Source organism: Protopterus annectens, chromosome 2.part1 (genome assembly GCF_019279795.1).
Source record: "Protopterus annectens isolate FY-2018-M chromosome 2.part1, PAN1.0, whole genome shotgun sequence".
Taxonomy (NCBI): Eukaryota; Metazoa; Chordata; order Ceratodontiformes; family Protopteridae; genus Protopterus; species Protopterus annectens.
The window spans coordinates 873,157,894-873,184,095 of NC_056729.1; the positions used below are offsets into that span (position 1 = coordinate 873,157,894).

A 26,202-nucleotide genomic window follows, 5' to 3' on the forward strand; every position below is an offset into this window, starting at 1 on the left:
GAACATATTAAGGAAGGGGGGGTGGAGAAGTCCTGGTTAAAGGTTAATACTGAGTGGTGTCAGACAAGAGAGAAAGGCAGTGAACATATTAAGGAAGGGGGAGTGGAGAAGTCCTGGTTAAAGGTTAATACTGAGTGGTGTCAGACAAGAGAGAAAGGCAGTGAACATATTAAGGAAGGGGGGAGTGGAGAAGTCCTGGTTAAAGGTTAATACTGAGTGGTATCAGATAAGAGAGAAGGGCAGTGAACATATTAAGGAAGAGGGGAGTGGAGAAGTCCTGGTTAAAGGTTAATACTGAGTGGTGTCAGACAAGAGCGAAGGGCAGTGAACATATTAAGGAAGAGGGGAGTGGAGAAGTCCTGGTTAAAGGTTAGAGACAAATTTAGATTTACATCTGGTATTAACATGTACATATTCCATGCTGAAACATCATGCTGTGTGACATTTTTATCTACAAATGCATGTCATCAAAGGAGAAGTCAGCAATACGTAGTAAACAACTAGACAGAGGAAAAAGTGGGAAACAAGACAACAGGTGAAACGTAAGCTGGGAGTGGATTAGTCCAATAGTACAGAATCAGAGAAGAAAAAAATTAAAACTTCCAGTTATTTCAGAAAAATGAAGATTGGCTATCTGATAATATATATTACATATAGAGTATACACTTTTTTTGTTGTGACTAATTTAATCTAACTTTTATTTTAAAACCTCCTTTCATTTGTGATTAAGACAGAAAAATTGTCAAAAGAAAAAAAAAAGTAGGATTATTTATAAAACATCTATACAACATTTTGAGCAAGCAAAGGAGGAAGCCATGCCTGGGTTCTTTAGAAGTGACATGTTTTTTGAATGTAATAGCTTTTGTGAGGTCTGCATTTAGCTTTAATTGATGAAATAAAACTGCTTAACAATTTAAGAACTGTCCTGACCAAAGCTCTTCTCAAAAATTGTAAAATGAGATTACTTGATCAGCACTGCCACTAATAACATAGAATTCCTGGTGAACATAGAAGAAATTAAACAAGCAATCCTCTTCTGACAATTATAGCCAGATATTCAAAAGACTGAAGGAAAACATGGATAGTCAGCATGTATTAAAGTTAATTTCGAAGAGGATACTATTTTAACATAGTCCAAAGATTAGCTGTAACATCAGATAAAAAGTATAACAACATAGTAAGGGAGCAGGCAACTTCCATTGTGACCAGCTAAAGTAGACTAGAATAGAATAAGGCCCTGACTACATCCCCGGTGACCCATGTTCTATTAATGACTGGAGTAACTGATGGATTAATAGGTGAGGAAGGGCATGTCCATCCTATGAGGGAGGCTGGGGAAGAGCAGGATGCATATAGCAATGATTTTTCTGAGGAAGGGTTACATTGTGGTGTGCATTGGTGGTGGTGGGGTGTTAGTCCAGTAGGCCACTGCCTCAAGGAAGCCTACACTAACAATTGTATGGAAGCATGTACTTCCATGGCTAAAACATTGTAGGTTGTAGGTCCCAGGAGTGATGCTGGCAACTTGAGCCTCTAACCAAGGGGTAGGGCTAACCCATAGAACTGCCATCATTGCTGCAATGTAGGCAAAGGTACAAGCAACCGTCATGGCTGCCTGTAAGCTGCCTATAAGATGGCCTCTCTGGATCACTCTGAGTCCCATATAATATCTGGGTAATTACTTTGCATTAGGGAATGCATGGGAAGAGTATAAAAGGGATGGTCTGATATTCAACAGACGGGTGGGGGCAAAAACAATCCCAGAAAAAGTGGTTGAAAGTGCACTTTAGTATAAAAAGGTTGGTAGTAGGGAGAATCTCCCATCCTCTAAGGTGTTGCATGCTTATATGTAGCATGACACCTGCAGCAATTGGAGAGACCCCAAAAGTTCCTCACCAAAAGGATAAAGGGATTCCAAAATCTGTCATATGCTGCCAGACTGAAGAAACTCCAGCTCTATTCAGTTGCATACCGTCTGCTCAGAGGTGACCTGTGCCTGACATACAAGGCCATGTCCAACCCGGAATTAATGGACATGCTCCACCTCAAAAAATCCAAATCTACCAGATCCACTAGAGCAAGCGACTTAAACCTTAGCACGGATATAAATAAGACATGCTGGAGGGATAGATTTGTCACTCAGAGACTCCCTATGCTGTGGAATAAAATCCAGGTCCATGTGAGGCAGAGCACCTCGCTGGCTCTGTTCAAGAGAAATCTTGACCGGTGGATGGGAGATCGTAGGTTTACCCTCGGAATCATCTCTGTGTCACTGCTGGACAGAGGCAAAACAAACTAATGGGCACAGTATTTTTTAACATAAGGGGTGGCGTAAGCCACAAAACTTTGGGCTAGGCTTATAAATGCCTTAGGGCAGATAGCCTAGTATAAACCTATGAACCTATGAACCTATGTGATACAGCACATTGCATTGGAGGTGTGGAGGCTTTCTCCAGTGAAAACATAAGAAATATGTTTTCTTCCTCATTATAATCACCATTTAAAATTGTTTCACATGAAATAGCATTCAGACATTTAGCTCGCAAGATGTTCTTTACAAATCTATTGAGTCTAAAAGAATAATCCTCTGTTTCTAAAAGGACCATATAATCAGTAAAATCCCTGTTTCTGTGCTGCGTCACATGCAAAACAAAAAGGAAATGAAAAGCTCCTTCAAGTATCACAAAAGCCAGCATGAGCTAACAGGAACCATTCAAAAATGTCATACAGAAACAGCTGTGCCCTTTACAAAACTGTATAAGGAGCATATGCTACTGAAAGAAAAAAAAACTTTGGGGCCAACTACTTACCAAAAATAGCTCAAATGCTGTGCAGACTCAAACTGTCATCACAGATGCTATCTGCATGACTTAAAACCCTTGTATATGAAAAAAGAAATCTCAAACACTAATGAAGAAGGTTCCTACGTTTATCCCTGTTCACAATCAAACAGTCCTTAGGCATAGAAACCTGGACCAGCATATGGGAAATCAAGATCACACCCTGGATCTAGCACCTATGTCTCTAATGGACAGATGTAGCCTGTAAGTCTTGCTCTAGCTTTCACCTACTCCTTAAAATAACCTGTAAGGCACATACATTTGTGGTATACAATCCAGATGCTTGCATAATCTTATAAAGACCACAGTGGTCGTTAGCCTAGTATACACCTATGAACCAATGAAATTAGAATTATTTGTGGAGGCTGCTGGTAACAAATGACCACTCCATTTAGCAGGTAAAAATACTTCTTGCTGACAACAGTACAGTCTGCTCTGTCTCACCAAGTCACTTATGCACTGATTTTTTTCTTTTTCTTCCCATGCACCAGGCTAAGAGTCTTTATAATATTGTTTGAAGCCAGTGACTCCAAACATGCATCCATGTGTTCCTTGTTATAGATCTGCTTGCTGCATTACATTATCCAAGTCTTGCGCAAAATCTGCAGAGTCCCATTTGTCTCTGGTGGTTTTCATAATCATTTCTTCTGCCACAACTTTTGTATCAGTATCTTACATATTTGGTGAAACTTCAGATTGAATCAGTCTTGTTTATTTCCATCCTTCTGAAATGCACATTATCCATGAATTTCATAATGAAACTCTGAGTCACTGTTGGCCATAGTCACCTGGTCTGCTTTTGCCACAGATCCTCTCAGATTTCAAAAGGAGAATACTTTAGTCCCTACCCGCCTCAAACCAAGGATCAGGTCTGTTTCTTCTCATGTCCTTGCTAACTCCTTCACCTCCAGGTTGCTGTAAATACAACTCAAAGTTGCAAATGAAACATGTCCAAACTAGAACCATGAACTTCTGTAGTTAACAGACAAATAAACAGGAGTAAGGCCCCAGACTAAACTAAACAGCAGCAATAATGCAGACTACCAGTGACAGGGTTTCGTACAGCAGTCTGGAATTCAGCTCAGAAAGGTTTTATGTTCTTAAATAATCAGAGTATGACTAGTAATATTGTGCTATACTGGTCAAAATAACAGAAATTAATGTCACCCCTGAGTTTTCACAAAACATAATTCCCCTTTTTTATAAGGTTTAGGTTTTGATATTGGGAGAGCACTATACAACATGTTAACACATTACAGCATTCATGGTAGCCCTATACAACATGTTAACACTCTACAACATTCATGGTAGCCCTATACAACATGTTAATACTCTATAACATTCATGGTAGCCCTATACAACATGTTAACACTCTACAACATTCATGGTAGTTGTATACAACATGTTAACACTCTACAACAATCATGGTAGCCCTATACAACATGTTAGTCCACTACATTAGCTTGGAAAGATACGGGCATGTTGCCTATAACCTTTCCATGCAAAACTCAGCCAACATGTTCCTTAGCACATGATATACCAGCTTTATTTTTGTGTAAATTTGTGCTGGCATATCTAGATCTCTGATTAAAACTTTGAAATTGGGACTGTCTGTAGCTTTAATAAAGGCACAGTTGCCCCAGTCTCTGTTATACAGCAGTCTTACATTTCCCTGTGCATTTGAAAACTGCTATTGCATTAATTCCTTTTAAGAACTAGAACACTTCTACCTACCTCGTACTTTTGATAAATACATTAATACATTTCATTTATCATCATTGCCTGTGAGTGTATGACTTTTGTTTATTTTATTCAGTTTATAAACATTTAGGGATAGCTAGAGACTACATAAAGCTTGTCACTTCTCTAATAACATGTATGTAGAATGAACCTTGATTCATTTTTTAGATGTGCACACTACCTGAAATAAATTGTCCACACTAATTATTACATTTTGCATATTTAAAGTAATAATAGCATTATGAAAGCAGATATATTTTATTTATTCTAAAACATGCACTTTGATTAAGGGCTAATCTGTGTATTTTATGGAGTCAGCACTGTTACTTAGCACATTTTAACATTTGAACAAATAATTTCCGTTTGTACTCTTTCAAATTTTTAACAGATTCTCAAGTTGGTGTTCTGCGTGTATGGAATGTATCAAGAACAACGCCCATAGATAATTTTAAACTGAAAAAGACAGGCTTCCATGCTTTACATGTATTGAACTCTCCTCCTAAAAAGAAATGTAAGTAGTATACATGTTTTTTATTTTATTTGGTGACCGTGGAAAACACAGAACCACTCTAAAACAAAAACTAGAAAAAATTTTATCTGTGAATCATTCAGGCTTAACAAGGTGTGGAAACCTTTGTAGTTGAGACTTCTGCATTGTAATAAACCTTTCTGAATTCCACACAATGCTTTATCATATAAAAGCTTGATATTGTTGAGCTATTTCTATAGTATCTACTTTATTAAATACATTTTTCTACAATATTTGTTGTTTTGCATAGGCCCGGTATGTTATGAATCTGTCATTTACTCTTTTATTGCATAAACTTTCCCAAGTTCTTTGTTTACTACTGTTTATTCTTACATATATTTTTGTAATGTGTTACAGACTTTTGCTGTTCAGGATACTGCTGAAAACTGATCTCCCTAGATGGTCATTTCAGATTTACAAATATAAATACGTATATAAATAAATGCATAGATATGTATTTTAATATTTTATAGCATGCCTATATTCTTGACTGCTATGATTCATGTTGTAGAATGTGATACATATATAATTCTGAGGCAAGGTAAAAAAAAATGACTCTGATTTAAAAATATTAAAAAAACAGCTTTAATGAAGAATTTTATTTGCGTTTTGTCTTTTATTCCATATTTATAAATCTAAGGTTTCTCAGGACACTCTCCTAACAGGAATCATCATATGTCTTCTACAAGTGAAGCAGTTCCACCCCCAACACTAACCCAAAATCAAGCTTTTTCTCTTCCTCCTGGACATGCAGTCTGTTGTTTCATGGATGGTGGTGTTGGACTTTATGACATGGGGGCAAAGAAATGGGACTTTCTTCGAGATCTGGTAAGTTTATTAGTCATTTTCTCATGTTTATAATAGTTTCAGTAAATCTTCTTCGAAGACTAAGTAAGGAAGGATGTGGGTATGAATTAAAAGTTGGAGATAAATCTTGATGTTCTTATCAATAATTTTAACATATCAAGTAATAGAGGTGTTATACAAAGAAATACTAATGTTACAGCAGTGAAACAATGTTAAATTAAATAATGTTTACTCAAAGAAAGCGTTCAAACTGTCTCCCATTTTTACTAAACAAATCAACAATCCTGCCAAATAAAGCACTCTGCTAATGTAGTTAGTATGTTTATTAATGACCTTACTAATATGCTGTATTCTTCTGTCCACCCAAATCAGTTGCTTGTGCTAGTCCTCCAATGGAGCTCTGGAAGTTTGCACTGTAATCTCCAATGGGTGGAGCTTAAAAATCAAATTATGTTCATACATTTCAAACAAATGCTCATATCTTTGGAACCATAGAGGTTAGTAAAAAAGTGCACATTTCAAACTCTTCAGCACAAACTATTTTGTAATGTTAGTATTCTTTAGGTTCTTGTCCTTAAACAAAATTTTATAAATCACGTTTTTTTCGTCCAGATATTTAGAAAACATGACAGTTATGACAATATTAATTGTATAATATTTACTTATATCTCTTTACCCGCATTAAACAAAGGTCAAATATCAAAACAATTGTGTTTGCCATTGTGTAAGATTTAAGACAAAATCGTTCAATAGTTTGTATATAGCATGGTTTTGGAATTACTAATGCAAATATAAACAAGCAATACTCAATGCCTAAACGCATCAGTAGGATATAACTGCAGAAGCACCTGGAGGCATCACTCAGCTGTAATGAGACATGTATCTTTACATTTGTCTTAGCTTCCCAGCTCAATTCATGCCTGGGTACCTTCTGTGTGTTGCCTGCATGTCCTGCCTCTATTTTTGTGGGCTTATAACAGGTGGTCTAGTTTACCTCACATCGCATAGACATGATATAGATGAACTGTTGATTGTTCAAGTTGCCTAGTTTTCTATAGGCATGTATATCATGCATGAGTGTGTGTGTGTGTGTGTGTGTGTGTGTGTGTGTGTGTGTGTGTGTGTGTGTGTGTGTGTGTGTGTGTGTGTGTGTGTGTGTGTGTGTGTGCCACACATGTGTGTGTGTATCCAATGATAGATGGATTGGCATCTTATACATACCTAGTTTCTCAGCCTTGCTCCCACTGGCTGTCTGAATGGATTTCAGCTTTCTGTGAACCTGAAAGGGATAAAGCAGGTATAAAAGAATGAATAACTTAATGTGCTTTCTTGCAGAGATGCTTACTAGCTGTACTAGACCATGAAAAGCTTGCATGCCCAGATGGTACTATCAGAGTTTTCATTCATGTTTATGAGTCAAGTAACAAAACCGTTTACTAATGTTTGTTATATGTACTGCTAAAGAATGTGGTCACAGTAACAGTAAAATATGAATGACACTAAATATATATTTTTCATATAACTAAGACGATTATAAGAATTAGAACTTGCTTTCGCATATAGTGTGCTTTTATATATGATAAGCATATAGCAGTTACTGAATAACACTAAAGATGTGTTTTATAGTCAAAGACAAAGTGAAGAAGAATGAAAAGGTTTTAAGACTTTGAACATTAACAAAAGTAGGAGATTCAATTTTATACACGATTCTGATTAGTCTGTGAATCATTCTAAGAGCATTTTTTTTTTTGGGGGGGGGTCTTCATTTCCTCTAAAACAGTGTTATAATAGAGAACAGTGTTTACATTTAAATGGTCCCAAAAGGACTGTAACACTGTGAAGTAGAGAACTTGCCTCCTGCATAGCTTTCCAAATACCACTGACTTCAGTTATTAATAATGAGGGAAGGTCTTAAGCAGTTCACCTGTGTGACAGGCTGAGTATATACCTGTTAAATAAAAACAGAAATTACTATCAATGTTACAGTCAAGTAAAATAATGCTCTGTCTACAGTTTTTAACTAGAAGACTGTAAAAGCATTTTGTTCTACTATATAAAGAACTGTTCTACTATATAAAGAAGTACTTTTTGAATATAATATTCTTATGGCTTTTGCTATACTCCTTAAGGATCTGCATCCAAAATCCAACTCTCTCCTTATTTTTTTAAGTTTCTTCTGCTTTATCATCATCATCATCATCATCATCATCATCATCCCTTTCCACTTTGAATTATAGTTTTCTGCTTCTGTTATGAATATGATCCTTAACTTTGTAGCCCTAAAATATCCCTTTGTATCAAGTAATCCTAAACCACCTTGTTCTATTGGAAATATCAGCTTTTCTCACTTAACTCTTATCTTTTCCCCTCCCAGATAAAATCCTTCAAGTCTTTATTAATTACTGTCCACAAATTCTCCTCTGGTTGAAAAAAAATATGCCTGACCTCTAAATAAAACTAAAGGGACTAAAAACATTTCCCTGCTTATATCTTGCTCTCTATATCCAAAAAGAAAAGCGTCCCGTTTCTCAGTTTTTATAATATCTTTTGCTAAGTCTCTTCCCACAAATCATTAACTTCCGTAACAGAATCCTTTTTAATCCATACTCCTAAATACTTCATTTTATTGTGTCACCATAAACAGTCTGTCGAATGTTTTCTCTGCATCAACAACCACCAACAGCTACAGTATTTTCTTACATTCTGCTTCCCCTCTAGATCATCATTTTATTAATTTTGTCAGATATTTGCCTTCCTTCCATAAAACCACATTGAGCCATATCTGTCAATTTTGGCAACAACTTTGCCATTCTTTTAGCTATTTTGGACATAAAATATTTTGTAATCATCAACATGGGATGACACCTCTGAAAAAATGAGTCAGTTTGTTAAATATTTAGAAGTATCAAACAGATTTTCTCAAGTTCACCATGCATGAATCATACACTTGGATAGATTTTTTCGACATCTCACTTGGAAGTGATGCAGATGGGGTCTTACATAATAGTCTTCATAGGAAAAATGTTGGAAGAGCAATTCAGTCTTTCATACTATTATGGAGCCACAATGCATCATCCCCAATATTTTGAAGAGTCAATTAATTAGAACTTCCAGACTCTACACAACAAATTATGAATTTATTTAAGCCACTGAGAATATAGGTCATCAGTTCAGAGATAGAAGTTACGCAAAACATGAAGTGGAAAGAGAAATAACCTCGGTAAGAAGCATGAGAGAGACAACGGCCAGACCATTCTGTGAATTCAGGAAACAATGTGATTACATCCACCATCCACTCAGAAAAATCGAATTGTACTTATACATGCTAGTGACATCAACTATGTCTGTGGTGTTATCAAAGAAAATTGGACAATTTTGACAACAGATACAGCAATAAAAGAAATAGTAGGAGATGTATCGTCATTCTGTTTTAAACAAAATAAAAATCTGAAGCAGCATTTATGTTTCACTTCTCAGATGAACAGCAATATAAAATCTGGGAGAATTGGTACTTATCCTTGCAGGATGTAAATATGTTGCAAGAATATCTCCAAGAGAAGTGAATTTACACATCCAGTATTTGGAAACAAATAAGTTCAAAGACTATATGCTGATTGTAAAACAAGAAACGTGGTTTACATTGCTTGCAGCAACTTGTGCAGCAGCTTCTATGTAGAAAAAAATTGAAGGAATGTATCTCAAAGCACATAATTGACATCCACTTAGGCACACAGGTGCCAGGACTGGGAAAAAAATGGCAGTATAGAATCCACAAAATCTGGAAACATTCCTACAATGGGGCCAGGCCAGGCCCAAAGGGAAGGTGGCCCCTCTGTTGTAGAAAGAAGTAGCAGTCCACAAAAATCACAAAAACTGATAGGCCAAAGATAAGAAATAAATTATGTATTGTTACTATTATGCAAAAAGTGCAGAATTACCACACAAAGGATATACAAAGAGATTAAGATATAAATTAGAGGAAAGAAAAATACTTTCACAGGAAAAACTGTCAAAAGCTTCAAATAAAAATCTGCGTTCATTAATACAACATATTTTTGAAAAACAGTACATAGATCAAGAAACTTTTATCTGTTTGGAAAAAGAAGTATCTGAGGAAGTGTGAAAATGTAAACAACAAAACCTAGACATTTTTGAAAAGTATAAAAAAGAAATATGGACATGGGAAAGAAAGAGAGATTTGATATAGTGCAATATTTATGCAAAGGAGAAAGCCAAGTTAATTAATATAGAGAAAGCAGCCACAGAAATATTCGAAGAAAAATACAGGCAAAGGCATCCAGATATGGAAAATTTCACAATAAAAAAATTATTATCATAAAGATGGAATGTGGAAAAGAAGATTAGTAAAGCAACAGTTAAAGAAATAGAAGCTGAAGTTATGGAGAGTCTGCTGAGCGAAGGATTTAATGTAGAAAGGCTAACACAGACTACATCACAGCATGATGGAGTGAGTCCCCAGAATAAGGAAGAGTAAGAAGATCAGGAGATCTGAAGAAGAAATATGGACAGGGGAAAGAAAAAGAGATTTAATATGGTGTAATATTTATGCCAAAGAGAAAGCAAAACTAACCAATACAAAAAGAGCAGCACCAAAGATATTTGAAGAGAAATGCAGGCAAAGGAATCCAGATATGGAAAACTTTACAAAACAAAAAACAAGAAGACAAAGATGAAAAGTAGGAAAGGAGATTATTAATAGAGAAGTTAAAGAAATAGAAACTGAGGTTATGAAGTACCTGCAAAGTGAAGGATTCAGTGTAGAAAATCTAATGCAGAAAGCACCACAACAGGATAAAGCAATGGATATCCAAATTAAGGGGAAACCAGTGGAACAGGAAACAATTGGTCAGATGCCATATCAAGATATTTTGGAGCCTTACAGAGGAAACCAGTATAAATGTTCACTTAAAGCTAGACAACAAGTGAAGGAACAGGAGACTGTGGAATCTGATGCAGTCAATGTTGAGGAGTGATAGGCCAGTGAGTTTCCCATATGACAGAGCAACGGAAGGTACAGGATGAAACTGATGATAAGGTGCCGCAGGAAGATTCTAGAGAATATATTCTATAGAATGCCCGCAGGAAGTGGAAAATAAAGGATGTGCCCTCAGTCTGGAAGAAAATGAACTAAGGGAAGAGTTGCTTGATTTAAAGGACATAAATAGATATATTAAAATCAATCTTCTTCATCTTCTTTCGGCTTTTCCCACTTAGGGGTCACCACAGCGGATCACCTGTCCGCTCATGATTGGCAGTGGAGTTTTACAGTGTCGTGTTGCCAGCCCGGCGCCCAACCTTCCACAGAAGGCACACACACACGCACTCACACCTAGGGCCAATTTAGAGTGTCCAATCCACCTGCAGCATGTCTTTGGGATGTGGGAGGAAACTGGAGCACCCAGAGGAAACCCCCATGACCACAAGGAGGACATGTAGATTCCACACAGAAGGCATCCCAGCTGAGGATCAAAGCGGAGAACCTCTTGTTGTGAGGTGACAATGCTAACAACTGCACCACCGTGGCCACCCAGATATATTAAAATCAATAAAACCTCAAAAGTCAGAAGTCTGATAAAACAAATGAACACAGTAGTTAGGACTGTCTATAGAGATCAATGCAATATAACAGAAGTAAACAGGATATATTACTGTGCTGTTAAATTAATAACTGATAAAATTCTACCACAAGAACACAGGGTAGCAAAGGAAAGGAAGGGGAGAAATCGAATGCCATCATGGAAATATCAAACAGAGAAAATTATAAAGCAATTAAGGCAAGAAGTGTCACTGTTAGAAGACTATAGAAGAGGGAATAGATCAACAAAAATACTAAGAAGGATAAGTGTGATAAAAGCAGTGTGCAGTATTAGAACAGACCAGGATCTATCATGCACTATCGCAAATAAATTAAATATTTCAGCACAGGTAGAAAAACTTAGAAGTTACACAGATAAATATAAAGGAAAAGCACAAAATAGGCAATTTAGTGATGATGACCCAAAAAAGTTTAATACAGAATTGGGAAACAAGGTAAAAGGAACTGAATGACTGCAAAAAAAAGAAGAAATAGATGCATTTTGGAGAAGTATCTTTGAAGACCCTGTGGAACACAACAAAGATGCTTAATGGATAAAAGAAGTAAAAGAAATAATAAGAAGTTTAAAGGTACAGGATATGAACTGGGATGAGAGATTGAAACAAAGTTAAGAAAGCCTCCAATTGGAAAACCAGATACAGTGCCTAGCTTGTGGTTAAAAGTATTAACATCTTTGCATGATGACCTAGCCATGAGTAAGAACCATTTATATGTGCACCCGAAACAGACACCAATCTGGCTAGCAACAGGTAAAACAATGCTCCTACTTAAGAGTGAACCTGCAAGCTACCCCAAAAATTACAGACCAATAGCTTGCCTTCTAGTGGATGGAGAAGAGTGTGATTTGTGACAGACGAGTACCAGTAAGAGTGAAAGGGAAGGTCTACAAGAGGGTAGTGAGACCAGTTATGTTATATGGGTTGGAGGCAGTGGCATTGACAAAAAGGCAGGAGTCAGAGCTTGACGTGGCAGAGATGAAGATGTTAAGATTTGCACTGGGTGTGATGAGGATGGACAGGATTAGGAATAAGTATATTAGAGGGTCAGCCCAGGTTGGAAGGTTTGGAGACAAATCCAGAGAGGCAAGATTACGTTGGTTTGGACATGTGCTGAGGAGGGATGCAGAGTATATTGGGAAAAAGATGCTAAGGATGAAGATGCCAGTTAACAGGAAAAGAGGAAGGCCTAAGATAAGGTTTGTGGATGTGGTGAGAGAGGACATGCAGGTGGTTGGTATGACAGAGCAAGATGCAGAGGACAGGAAGAAATGGAAACAGTTTATCTGCTGTGGCGACCCCTAATGGGAACAGCCGAAAGATGAAGAAGAAGCTTGCCTTCTGACGACATATAAACTATACAAAGGATTTGATGCTGACAGAGTTTATAGTCATTTAGAAGAAAACTCAATTATGGCAGTAGAACAAAAGGGCAATAAAAGAAAGTCATATGGAACAAAGGATCATTTGTTGTTAAATAAAGTCATAGCGGAGAACTGTAAAAAGGGGAAGAATCTAAGAATGGCATGGATTGACTACAAAAGAGCATTTGATAGTATCCCACATTCATGGATAAAAGATTGCTTAAAAATGTATAACACACATTCTACACTGATCGACTATGTTACAGTGACCATGAAACAATGACAGACCACTTTGCAATTAAACCATGATAAAGGACAAATTATTATCACAGGTATAAAAATTCAAAGGGGGATATTCCAGGGTGACTCTCTGTCACCGTTGCTGTTTTGCCTTGCCCTTAACCCATTCAGCTATTTACTTAACAGCTTAGGCCATGGCTATAATTTGGCTCCTAGAAAACAACAAAGTCTAAAGACTTCTCATCTTCTATTTGTCGATGATTTAAAACTGTATAGCTCATCAGATGAGGAACTGAAAGCACAGCTGCAGGTTGTCAAAACTTTTTCAGATGATATTAGAATGTTATTTGGCCTTGATAAATGTGCATAAGCAACCTTTAAAGCAGGAAAACTGCAGCACCAGGAAAACAGTTTGGGACAAGAATGTGATATAAAAGAACTTGAGCAAGAGGGAGTCTATAAATACTTGGGAATTGATGAAGGATCAGCAATAAAACACTAACAAATGTGAGTAAAACTTAGGAAGGAATATTTTAGAAGACTTAAATTAATCCTGAAAACAGCACTGACATCTAGGAACAAAATCTAAGCTATAAACCAATTGCTCTTCCTGTCCTAACTTACAGTTTTGGAGTGATTGATTGGCCCAAAAACCTGTTGGATAAACTAGATATTAAAACAAGAAGGATGTTTCATGCTCACCAAATTTATAAAAATCAGTGCATCCCAAGGTTATATATTCCCCATTCAGAAGGAGGGATGGGCCTCCTTGAAACTGATTACATGTATAGATCTGTAATCGTGGGACTCCACACATATCTGCTGACCTTATGAGACCCAAATGTAGTGAAAATTTTGAAACATGAGGAGAATCAATCTAAGATGACTTCTCTGCTTACCTTAGCAGAACCATATTGCCATCAAGCACAAATGGAAATCAAACCAGAAGTAGATAAAAATTAGGCAGCAACTGAATGTGCCAAAAAACATAAGAAAGAATATAAGGTGAAGGATCAGATGAAAAGTCCATAAATGTGGAAAATGCATAAATATAGTTGCAAGTATAGAAAACTTCTTGAAGAATCTCATGTTGATCAGGAATGAATGCAGGAATGGTTAAGGAGAGGTGAATTTAAACCAAAAGATGAAATGTTAATATTAGCAGCTCAAGATAGTGGGATACGTACACGTTGGTTTACAAAGTCCATTGAACATGTGGGAGAGACAGACAAATGTAGGTTTTGTAAAACTGTTGCACACCTAGTTGCTGTTTATGACATACTAATGGCAGGACTGTACACTGAAAGGAATAATAATGTGGCAAGACTGCTGCACTGGGGATTGTGCAAACATTATGGTGTTGAAGTGGCTGAAAAACACTGGAAACATGAGCCACAAAGTATCATAAAAAATGATGAAGTGTACATCACATGGGATCATCCATTGCCAAGAATTCAAAAGATAGATACTAGAAAACCAGATATAGTAGTCCAGGAAAAGAAGACAAAAGTAGCATTGATCATTGAAATCGCCACACCCAGTGACTACAGTGTCCTGTGTACAGAGAGACACAAAATCATAAAATATCACAATTTGCAAGCAGAAATGAGAGCAATGTGGAAGAAGGAAACCCAGATAGTTCCAATAGTAGTAGAAGCAACGAGTCTTATAAAAAAAGAGTCTACAATCATATTTAGATATGCTACCAATATACATAAATCCATATGAATTACATAAGGAGTCATTACTGGGCACATTGCAGGTGCTGCAAAGAGCACTTTTGGCTGACATCAAAGACTGAAACAATACTAATTTCATGAACTTTAATCTTACTTTGACTTAGGAATGGGGTCCATTCCCATCATGTCATTAGAAACCCAAAAGATTTGGAGAAATTAAAAAGGGAGAGACCTGAAAAATCCTCTTGTAAAGCACATCTCTATCAATCCCGGTCACAATTTTCTTTTCATGGTTTTACAAGTCATAGAAGAAGGTATTGGGGAGGCAACATTATGGGCAAAGCAGAGCTTGCAGAAATGAGATGGGTTGGGGCTCTGCAAACTGATAAACCATCTGATTTGAATGTGACTTTACCTCTTAAGCCAGCCCTTAAAGACCATAGGATGCACAGATGATCATGATTGGTTAAAAGATCTCTTTAAGTGGCTATGTCATGATTCAACCTTCAAAACCAGTCCCTGATGGGTGTCAGCAATTTAACAGATTTTCATTGGTTATTAAGTTTTTTAAATTATTTTACTTACTGAGTATGAGTAGATCTGATAAAGGATTATTGTTAAACCAAAAGCACTCATCTACTTTTTATAGTTTTAGTGTTTTTAAATTTATGACCTTCATCATGGTGATCAAACTGTTTTTTTTTTCTTTGTTACTACATTTTATAATCATGTTTTAAACTGAAATGGGCCAATATAAAGCTGGGTTTGATGGATCTTTACAATCGTTAGGTATTACAGACACCACAACTTTCTTTGAAGATGTTGTTTTTTTCCCTTCCTTTTAAAAATACTGTTAAACAAATCCTTCTATCTCTTTATCACTTTCTTCCTTCCTAGTTTCTGAATTTCCATAGGAATACCATCTATAACTGAGGAATTTCCTGTAGATTGATTATCTGTCATCATATTTACCTCATCTCCTCTTGTGTTAACTGTTAAGTGTTGAGCTTCATCTACCTCTGACCTTGGAAAATTTGTCTTCATTAAATATTTCCATTTGTACTCTTTCTTGATTTCTACACATTTCTGTTTTATACATAATTGCATAATATTTCTGAAATATCAAAAATACCTCTATATGATCTCTGGTTATTTTTCATGTTATAGGCTGTCTAAGTTTGGCAACAACCCTTTCCACTTTCAGTTGCCTGTTATTGTTCTACAAATTATTGTGCTCTAAAATTCTTATCAAAAAACAGTTAACAACAATCTTTCTAAACTCAGGCATACTATCCAGATACTCCATTATTTTCAATTTAGCAGTCTGCAGTTGCATATCTTCTTGTTCTGTGAGATTCCCCTTATTCTGCAATCTTAGTCAGCCACCTCTAAATAATTCTTTTTACTTCTTAAGCATATGACTTTTTCTTTTATTTCTACCCAATTTTTAAATTCCACTTTTATTTTGTACCACTCACTGTCTATAACTTATGAAAAAAGTCTTATCTTTCCTAATAACATTTGAATAATTTCCACTACCCGTTCATTAAATCACCAGTGTCTCATTTTCCTTCATTGCCCCGCAATTTTATCTCAGTTGTTATTAGTGGATGATCTAAAATAGTTGTTAAATGTGTGTCAAAGGTTTCAACTAAATGCACGTTTCTGTGAAATATAGTTTCTGTCTAGTGTAGCCCAGTCATTGTACCCTATGGAATAACATGTGAACTTTCTCCTAGAACCTACACTGAATTCAGATCTTTCATACCAAACATTTTCATAAATGTCTTCAGAAATCTAACCTATTTTGTTATATTTTCTTTTTTACATCCCCCAAATGCATACTCATTGTCAAAAATCAAGTTCCAATCCCCATCTATAAGCACCATAATAGCAGTTTTAGGTGGAATATAAATACAATGCAGTGTAATCCTCCTCCCTTAACAGTAGCCTCTTATTACCACAAATCTACCATTATTAAATTTTGTTTTCCTCTTTTATCACTATTGGAGCTGCTCTAGCAATTAGTATAAGTACTCCCCTATTTCCCTTTTCCCTGATATTCTGCTGAATGTCTACCCTGAAAGCTTTTGTTTATCAAATTCACATGCTTATTCATTTTCCAATGTGTCTCCTGTAGCATTGCTATTTACAGACTGCATTTTTAATATAATTCAGTACTCTTCTCCATATTCTATACCAGTGATGTCAAGCACATCCTGGGTATAGTTAGAGATAATTGGTCGATTTTACATCTGGATGATGGGTTGAAGAAGGTGGTGGGGGATAAACTCAATTTTGTTTTTAAAAACAGGAAGAGTCTTAAGAGACAGTTGTGCTACAAGGATGTATGTAATACACCTGAGGTTGATGATGATATGCAGACAGGAACAATGAGATGCATGAACTGTAATTTTTGTGATAATATAGATGTTTCACATAATTTTATGCACCCTGTAACCAAGAAGGTTTATGAATTTGGGACATGTGCCAATTGTAGAAGTAGGGACTTGGTTTATTTGGCTAGCTGCAAAGCATGTGGCTGTTTTTATATTGGTAAGACCAATAGGTCCTTAGCTGAGCGTATTAGGGAACATTTATATTTGATAAATAGACATGATTCACAAAATGCACTAGGTAAACACTGTTTAGAAGTAGGTTTTGATCATGTATTTGGGTTTAGGGTTGTTGAAATAGTTAGACCCAGTATACGAGGTGGGGATTTTAGGAACTACATGGAAGAACGTGAGCTCCATTGGATAATCCGTCTACAGGCTGAAAAATATCCAGGCATCAATGGTAGGACTTCTATCAAACCTATTTTGAACGGATGTGCTCTCTTTAAGTGATTTAATAGGTATATTGCACTTGGAAGCATAATACCTATATATGGCCAGCAGGAAGTTTCTTCTTAATTGATGTAGAATCTTTATAGGTTCTTTTAAACTGATGTTTTAATTGATTTGATTGATGATATGGAGAATATATATGTTTGGTGTTTTAGTTTGTCTTTGAGGTCTGATGAAGCACATATTTCCATGTGACAGCGCTTACCGACATTGCAATAAATTGTTTTTGGATTTTATTATTCTTTGCCATGACGTGGTGTATTTACTTTTATTTTACCTATTATATATGCCAGCGTTTTTAAATGTCTCTTTCCAGCTTTTGTGTTAGATGCACCCACAAATGTTTGTCAACATTATGTCCTGATCTTGAGTATGAGGCATTTCCTCTACCTTTAATGGAGTAATCTGTTATTCCTGGAAGAAGCTTTTGGGTGTAAACTAAGAGTTTTTGTAATACTTGTTTTGCCTACTCTGAGATAAAACTAGATCACTGGTCTTAAGGACACACTTGATGACTGTCATGTGTCTAAAATGTCATTGACTACTTCCTCTTTGTCACTGAATATAAACTGCTCAATACCTGGTGGGACATGGCTGAATGGCTGCACAAGTATGTCATCCAGTGATGTTGGCAGATGCCTGTACCTGATCCATGGAAGAACACATTTTCTTTCTCCAGTATATACATCTGAATTGTGCACTAGGGTCCATTTATCCACTCCTGAGTGTGATACTAATATAGCCTCCCTTGCAGACTTTCTGCTCAGAAGTGGCACATAGCACCATTCTGAGGGCTAGCAGACAGGCTTCACTTCCCACTCCTTCAGAAGTGTTCTTTTTTGACTGATTCACATGGGGCTAATGACACTTATCTCTGAGAAGACAGTGATAACTACACTTACCCTTGACTTGAACTCCAGTAGAAACCCCTTTTCTTGGTAAAACATTATGACGTTGAAGAGAACTAGCATTCTATTTGTTGTCCTTGTCTCTCTAAGAGGCGTAATCTTTATCTGGGAAGTAAGAGGGTGAACCTTGGGTTGTAAAGTTTTAACTGGATCTTAAAGATGCTAGTTTGGCAAATTGGAAACCTCCAGATACTAGAATCCCACAGGAAAAAAATGACAGCCTGCTATGTATTCCATTTTTGAATGTTCCAGTCTTTTTCTAGATATTCTATAACGTTTTATTTTGTGAATTCCTCATCTCAATAGAGGATCAGGTCTCAGCATTTGCCTATTACTAGAGTTGGCAAAAGAGTTTATTGTTTTCCACTTTAAGTCTGCACATTATTGATTATTTCTGTCACCTATCTCTCTTCCAGTCTTTATTTGGCATTTTCAATTTTGGCTAAACAGCCAGAGTCCATGGAGAATCAACTGGCTTGATTTTTAAACTTTTGGATAATAAATAACATACAGACCAAGTTAGACGGTTTGCAAGGTGACCAGACAACAAAACAAAGAGTGGGAGTTGAGGAAGTTACAGGTACAAAACAGCAGCACAAATTTCAGTTGCATACATTTCATTCCCACTAATTTCTTAGTCTCATACATTGCCTCCATATCTAACAGCACAGAAGTGTTGTCTGAAGATGAAAGTGGATGATTTCTTATGGATGATAACATGGTTTGTTAGTTATTTTATTACTTGCCTTGCTGTAACATTGTATTGAAGTTACAACTGCCATCAACATTACTTTTAATTTAAACCATAGTTTACAGCTGACATTTTTATTCTGCTGTGATGAAATGTAGAAGTTTTCCTGACTGATTTGCTAAGTATTCAATGTGGGTGAAGTGTCCTATAGTTCTAGTGCTTAGGCATCATATTTACCTTTTCAGTGGTCTGCTGCTTTGCTGTTTCCCAATAGCCTGAATGTTTAGCTGTTTGTTTCTGTTTATTTGTTGAATGAAAATTCTTATGACTGAGGCCACAAGATTTATAGTCTTCAGACATTGGTCCTAGATTTTATCTGCTCTTTTTGGAATTTTAATCAGTCTTGGGTGGCTGTGAGACTGTGAGTTTGATCATTTTGAATAGAAGTTTTCAATTATTGGAGCCATACTATGACCTGTTAAGGAGTTACTGGGGCATTACTGTGGCTGTTTCACCAGCATGGAAACATTCTGTTGAGTTTTCACCTTGGTATATTGCAAAGACCAATATAAAACTGAAGTCAAGTCTGATGCTATTAAATATTACAAATTTAGACTCACTAGTCAGAGGCAAAGAAAACAAATAAAACAAATATTTAAGTATTTATTTTAAAATATTTTAAGAATATGGTACAATATATATCTATAGAGCTATATCTATATCTATCTATATCTCTGTCGCATATCGTCTACTCAGAGGCGATCTCTGCTTAACATAAAAGGCCATGTCAAACCCAGAGCTGTTGGACATGCTACACTTAAAGAAATCCCAGTCCCTCAGAGCCACACTCTCCAGGGATCTAAACCTTGTCATCACAATGAACAAAACATTTTGGAGGGATCGGTTCCTGATCCAGAGACTCCCCAGACTCTGGAATAGACTGCCCATACATGTCAAGCAGAGCGCCTCTTTGGCCCTCTTCAAAAGGAACCTTGATGATTGGATGGGAGATAGGAAATTTCCCCGGGGATCACAGCGTCCAGGAAAGTAAATATTGTGGGAAGAAATAGCCAGGGATTTGTTATGGATAGGCTTGTATAGGCCCTAGGGCCGATAGCCTAGTACTAACCTATGAACCTATATATATATATATATATATATATATATATATATATATATATATATATCTATATATATATATATATATATATATATATATATATATATATATATATATATATATATATATATATATATATATATATATGTATAATGTTTCTTTTTTGTTTGTTTTTTTGTAGTTTTACTTTGTTGTGCTGAACATGTGATTGAGAATATGTATTTAAGTGGAATGTCTTTGATAATTTAATCAGTTCTGATAAAGTCCAAAATTGGATGAAGGCACCTAATTGAATGAAATTAAAGTGCTTTTGGAATATATTTTCTCCGATACATGAGTAGTGATTCTTTGAATATATTGGAAAGATGTTTGTTTGTAGTGACGAAAAAATTCACTGAGAGTGAACAAGGTAATGGATGGCACAAATCTTGTTCCTTAGATGTTGGTGGGATAAGTTCATAAGTTCATAGGTGTTTACTAGGTTACTGACCACAAGGGCCTTTTTAAGCATAGCCATGCATCCCCAATCTCTGGCAAGTTGTGGTACCCTTGATAAGTGTAATTGGGGGCTTGGGAGATGAAACATTTACAAACAGGGGCCTGGGAAATGAACCATTTACATGCAGTCTGTGTCCATTAGAGACACAGGTACCAAACCAGGGATGAATTTCCTGTTCTTCATCCAAGTGAATTGGGTTTGGGAGGAACTCTGCTTCATATGGATGGGGAGCCCACTCCAGAGAAGGGGTCATGTCTGGGATATATACCTGTCTCTCCAGCAAGTCATATCACAGACAATGTTTAAGTCTTTAGAATGGATAATTCTGGTGCTGTTTGTTTTGCAGATATGCAGGAGGTCCATCAGAGTGGGGACTGACAATGCCTTGTATACCAGGCATAGAGTTCCCCTCAACACCCTGTAAGAGGCAGAACACAGATCCAGGCCTTGAGGCAGTCTGCATAGGACATTTTACTTATGCCCTGTATTCTTTTAGTATGGAACCTGTGTGGATGTTCCAATTGATGGATATGCCTGGTTAGGTACATACCAAAAGGAGCATTGTACTCAATGATACATCTGATGAATGCCAAATACAGTGGAACAATGACTTCCTTGGTCTTAGATGTCATACCTTTGTTTATAAGTTGCACAACATAGAATGATGTCCTCACTACTGTAGACACGTGATAGTCAAAGGCTAGATTACTGTCTATGTGTGTTTCCAAGTCCCTGACTACTGGGTCAACTCTAAGGGGTATGTTGTAAATATGACAGTTACTAGGGGTGGGTGACTTCCTGAAGGATACTATTATACAATTTTTGGCATTTAGTATTAGTCCATGGCTCTGACACCTGTTGTTTGTGTCAGAACTTCCTGGAGAACATTCATGTTTGTGTGGGATTCAATGACAGCTCCTAATTTATAATCATCTGCAGATTTAGTCAGCGAGAGAACATTGAAAATGGCCTTGACTTCAGGGAAGAAAATGTCAAAAAGGAGCGGTCCCAGGGCTGATCCCTGTGAAACTCCACTTTGTGAGTGGCCTGTTTGTACAGATAACCTCCCCAGTTCTAACTTCCTTGGTCTTGTCAGTGAGCCAACTGGCTATGTACTGGGTGACATAAGGGACTGTACCTAACCTCTTGAGTTTTTCAACAATGCCTGAGTTGGGCATTGTATCAAATGCCTTGGCCAGGTCATAGTAGGCAGTATAAACCATTTTGCCCTCATCCATTGCTTTGGATTCCTTGTCAAAGAAGTCCACCAGGTTGGGTACACATGGTCTGCCCTTCACAACATCAAATTGCATTGGGTCCGGTGTCTGGAGACTCCGTATGTCATTACTAATTATTCCCATGATAATTATTTCCATGGCTTTGCATATGAGACTAGTGAGATTTATGGGTCTGTAGTATCCAGGGTCAATAGATGACCCATCTTTGTGCAGAGGGATGACTGTTGCTGTTCACCATTCATGAGGCATGATGCCTGTTTGGAGACAACAGTTAAATGGCAATTCCAGATGGCCTGATAGGTCATATTTCATGGTATTTAGAAGGCATCCTGGGATATTGTCTGGGCCCATTGATGCAGTGTTCTTGGCCTTAGAGGAAGCATTAATGATCTGTTCCCTAGTAATAGCAGAGAGAGTATTATTTAATGGTATTTCCTGAGGAAAGTTGAGGGGGAGAGAGGGGGAAATTTGGAGTTGAATTTATCGGCCAGTATGTTTGCTATATATTCTGGCTTATTATAGGTGACTGAATTAATAATGAGCTCTGCACACAATTGTGTATTGCCTTTGTGGTTGTGGATGTAGCTAAAGAATAGCTTGTGGATGTCCTTGGCCTTGGAGGCCAAATGTACCTTAAATTTGGCTTTATTAGACTTTGTCCTCTGAGTTGTTTGTTTAGTTTAATGAGAGTGCTTTTATCCTGCTGGGTGTCGCACCTCCTAATTTTTTGCCATGATTTACTTCCTTTTGTTATATAGCCTATTGAAGCTGTGATTCCGCAATGGCGGTTTGTTTTTTGAGTTAGTTCTGTACTTCTTCCTAGTGGGTACGACTGCCTCTATGCAGGATGGCGATTTATTATCAATAAGCGACCGCTTGGATGTTTAAAGTTTTATTTGAATGTGGTTATTGCACTTTACTGTTGACACATATTTTTTCAGTAAGTTTATATTTATTAGTTGCCTCTTTATTTTTGTTACATGCATATTGTTATTAATTCATCTTTTTGAATTGGTAGGCTGCATTACGTAATAACATTGCATAATGTTTGTGTTTCATCTGGTCTGATTAAGTAATACATTCTCTTTGCAAGGGAACTCAGGAAATAAGCAATGAAACAAACTTGAACTTGGACTAGAAATTACCATGGGTATCCAAAACCAACACTGAGAGTCTCTAAACATGTGCTAGTAAAGTATGACGTTTTGTTGGCACCCAGAATCCTAGGAACTAACATTTTGCCTCTGTAATCTGTAGAAAATATCTGCCTGGTAATCATTTTTCTTATTTGCTGGTTTTGATATTCCATGATCTTATCTGTGCTGGTCACAATCAGTTATTGAAAAAAAAAACTTACTAATATGGTCTTCCCCTTATACTGTTAGATAACAGAATTAATGTATAGTGACCTGCATTGAATCCAAATTTCTAATAAAAATAGTGGCAATTTTCCTAAATCAGTCCATCCCGTAAATCTCCATGCCAACTAATGGAAGGAATATATAGCTGTGGGCTTCCTAAACAAGGTCTGCAATTGTGTGCAGCTGTTATATTTTGTAAATTAATTATGAGAGCCCTACCACTTCAGAATAATGCCAGGACACCCTGGAGTATCTGCAAGCACTACTGTAATACTGAAAAAGTCTAGGTATGGAGTAGGTATACCAATGGAATGTATGGCTAATCATTGGCACAACATTCTAAAAAATTGCATCTACTGAAAATGAATAATCAACATCAACATTCACTGATTATACAAAAAAAACAGTTTTTCTGTGGTGGGGAGGGGGTCAAACTCCATCTACTACTCCTACGACTCACCATCACTAACACTAACTTTAGAACTGTACATTCCTGGGGTAAGAATAAACTTCATTATCCTCAATGTTTTCTGGTCTCACGTGTTTCATAACCCTTGATCAGCAAAACAAAGGAATCAATGAATCTGGTTCTGATGCTTCCCAATTCATTGCAGTAGCTGCTGATGAGCATCTGAAAAGCCTAGAAATATGATATCCCATTATCTTCTCTGATTCGTAGACCTGTGAATTGCAGAGTGAAGTGTGTGAATGAGCTGGATATCCCATTACCTTCTCTGATTCATAGACCTGTGAATTGCAGAGTGAAGTGTGTGAATGAGCTGGATATCCCATTACCTTCTCTGATTCATAGACCTGTGAATTGCAGAGTGAAGTGTGTGAATGAGCTGGATATCCCATTACCTTCTCTGATTCATAGACCTGTGAATTGCAGAGTGAAGTGTGTGAATGAGCTGGATATCCCATTACCTTCTCTGATCCGTAGACCTGTGAATTGCAGAGTGAAGTGTGTGAATGAGCTGGATATCCCATTACCTTCTCTGATTCGTAGACCTGTGAATTGCAGAGTGAAGTGTGTGAATGAGCTGGATATCCCATTACCTTCTCTGATTCATAGACCTGTGAATTGCAGAGTGAAGTGTGTGAATGAGCTGGATATCCCATTACCTTCTCTGATTCAGACCTGTGAATTGCAGAGTGAAGTGTGTGAATGAGCTGGATATCCCATTACCTTCTCTGATTCATAGACCTGTGAATTGCAGAGTGAAGTGTGTGAATGAGCTGGATATCCCATTACCTTCTCTGATTCATAGACCTGTGAATTGCAGAGTGAAGTGTGTGAATGAGCTGGATATCCCATTACCTTCTCTGATTCGTAGACCTGTGAATTGCAGAGTGAAGTGTGTGAATGAGCTGGATATCCCATTACCTTCTCTGATTCATAGACCTGTGAATTGCAGAGTGAAGTGTGTGAATGAGCTGGATATCCCATTACCTTCTCTGATTCATAGACCTGTGAATTGCAGAGTGAAGTGTGTGAATGAGCTGGATATCCCATTACCTTCTCTGATTCATAGACCTGTGAATTGCAGAGTGAAGTGTGTGAATGAGCTGGATATCCCATTACCTTCTCTGATTCATAGACCTGTGAATTGCAGAGTGAAGTGTGTGAATGAGCTGGATATCCCATTACCTTCTCTGATTCATAGACCTGTGAATTGCAGAGTGAAGTGTGTGAATGAGCTGGATATCCCATTACCTTCTCTGATTCATAGACCTGTGAATTGCAGAGTGAAGTGTGTGAATGAGCTGGATATCCCATTACCTTCTCTGATTCATAGACCTGTGAATTGCAGAGTGAAGTGTGTGAATGAGCTGGATATCCCATTACCTTCTCTGATTCATAGACCTGTGAATTGCAGAGTGAAGTGTGTGAATGAGCTGGATATCCCATTACCTTCTCTGATTCATAGACCTGTGAATTGCAGAGTGAAGTGTGTGAATGAGCTGGATATCCCATTACCTTCTCTGATCCGTAGACCTGTGAATTGCAGAGTGAAGTGTGTGAATGAGCTGGATATCCCATTACCTTCTCTGATTCATAGACCTGTGAATTGCAGAGTGAAGTGTGTGAATGAGCTGGATATCCCATTACCTTCTCTGATTCGTAGACCTGTGAATTGCAGAGTGAAGTGTGTGAATGAGCTGGATATCCCATTACCTTCTCTGATTCGTAGACCTGTGAATTGCAGAGTGAAGTGTGTGAATGAGCTGGATATCCCATTACCTTCTCTGATTCGTAGACCTGTGAATTGCAGAGTGAAGTGTGTGAATGAGCTGGATATCCCATTACCTTCTCTGATTCGTAGACCTGTGAATTGCAGAGTGAAGTGTGTGAATGAGCTGGATATCCCATTACCTTCTCTGATTCATAGACCTGTGAATTGCAGAGTGAAGTGTGTGAATGAGCTGGATATCCCATTACCTTCTCTGATTCATAGACCTGTGAATTGCAGAGTGAAGTGTGTGAATGAGCTGGATATCCCATTACCTTCTCTGATTCGTAGACCTGTGAATTGCAGAGTGAAGTGTGTGAATGAGCTGGATATCCCATTACCTTCTCTGATTCGTAGACCTGTGAATTGCAGAGTGAAGTGTGTGAATGAGCTGGATATCCCATTACCTTCTCTGATTCATAGACCTGTGAATTGCAGAGTGAAGTGTGTGAATGAGCTGGATATCCCATTACCTTCTCTGATTCGTAGA

The 26,202-nt window shown here is 37.2% G+C and overlaps 1 protein-coding gene across 1 annotated transcript in view; it reads left to right on the forward strand.

Annotated features, from left to right (window-relative positions):
* Nucleotides 1-26,202, forward strand: part of WDR17 (WD repeat domain 17) — a 1,021,977-nt gene that overhangs the window by 260,721 nt on the left and 735,054 nt on the right. Inside the window, exons 6-7 of the mRNA XM_044062517.1 lie at nucleotides 4,969-5,091; nucleotides 5,750-5,937. Of these exons, the coding sequence (XP_043918452.1) occupies nucleotides 4,969-5,091; nucleotides 5,750-5,937 (311 nt within the window). The remainder of the gene's footprint in view (nucleotides 1-4,968; nucleotides 5,092-5,749; nucleotides 5,938-26,202) is intronic.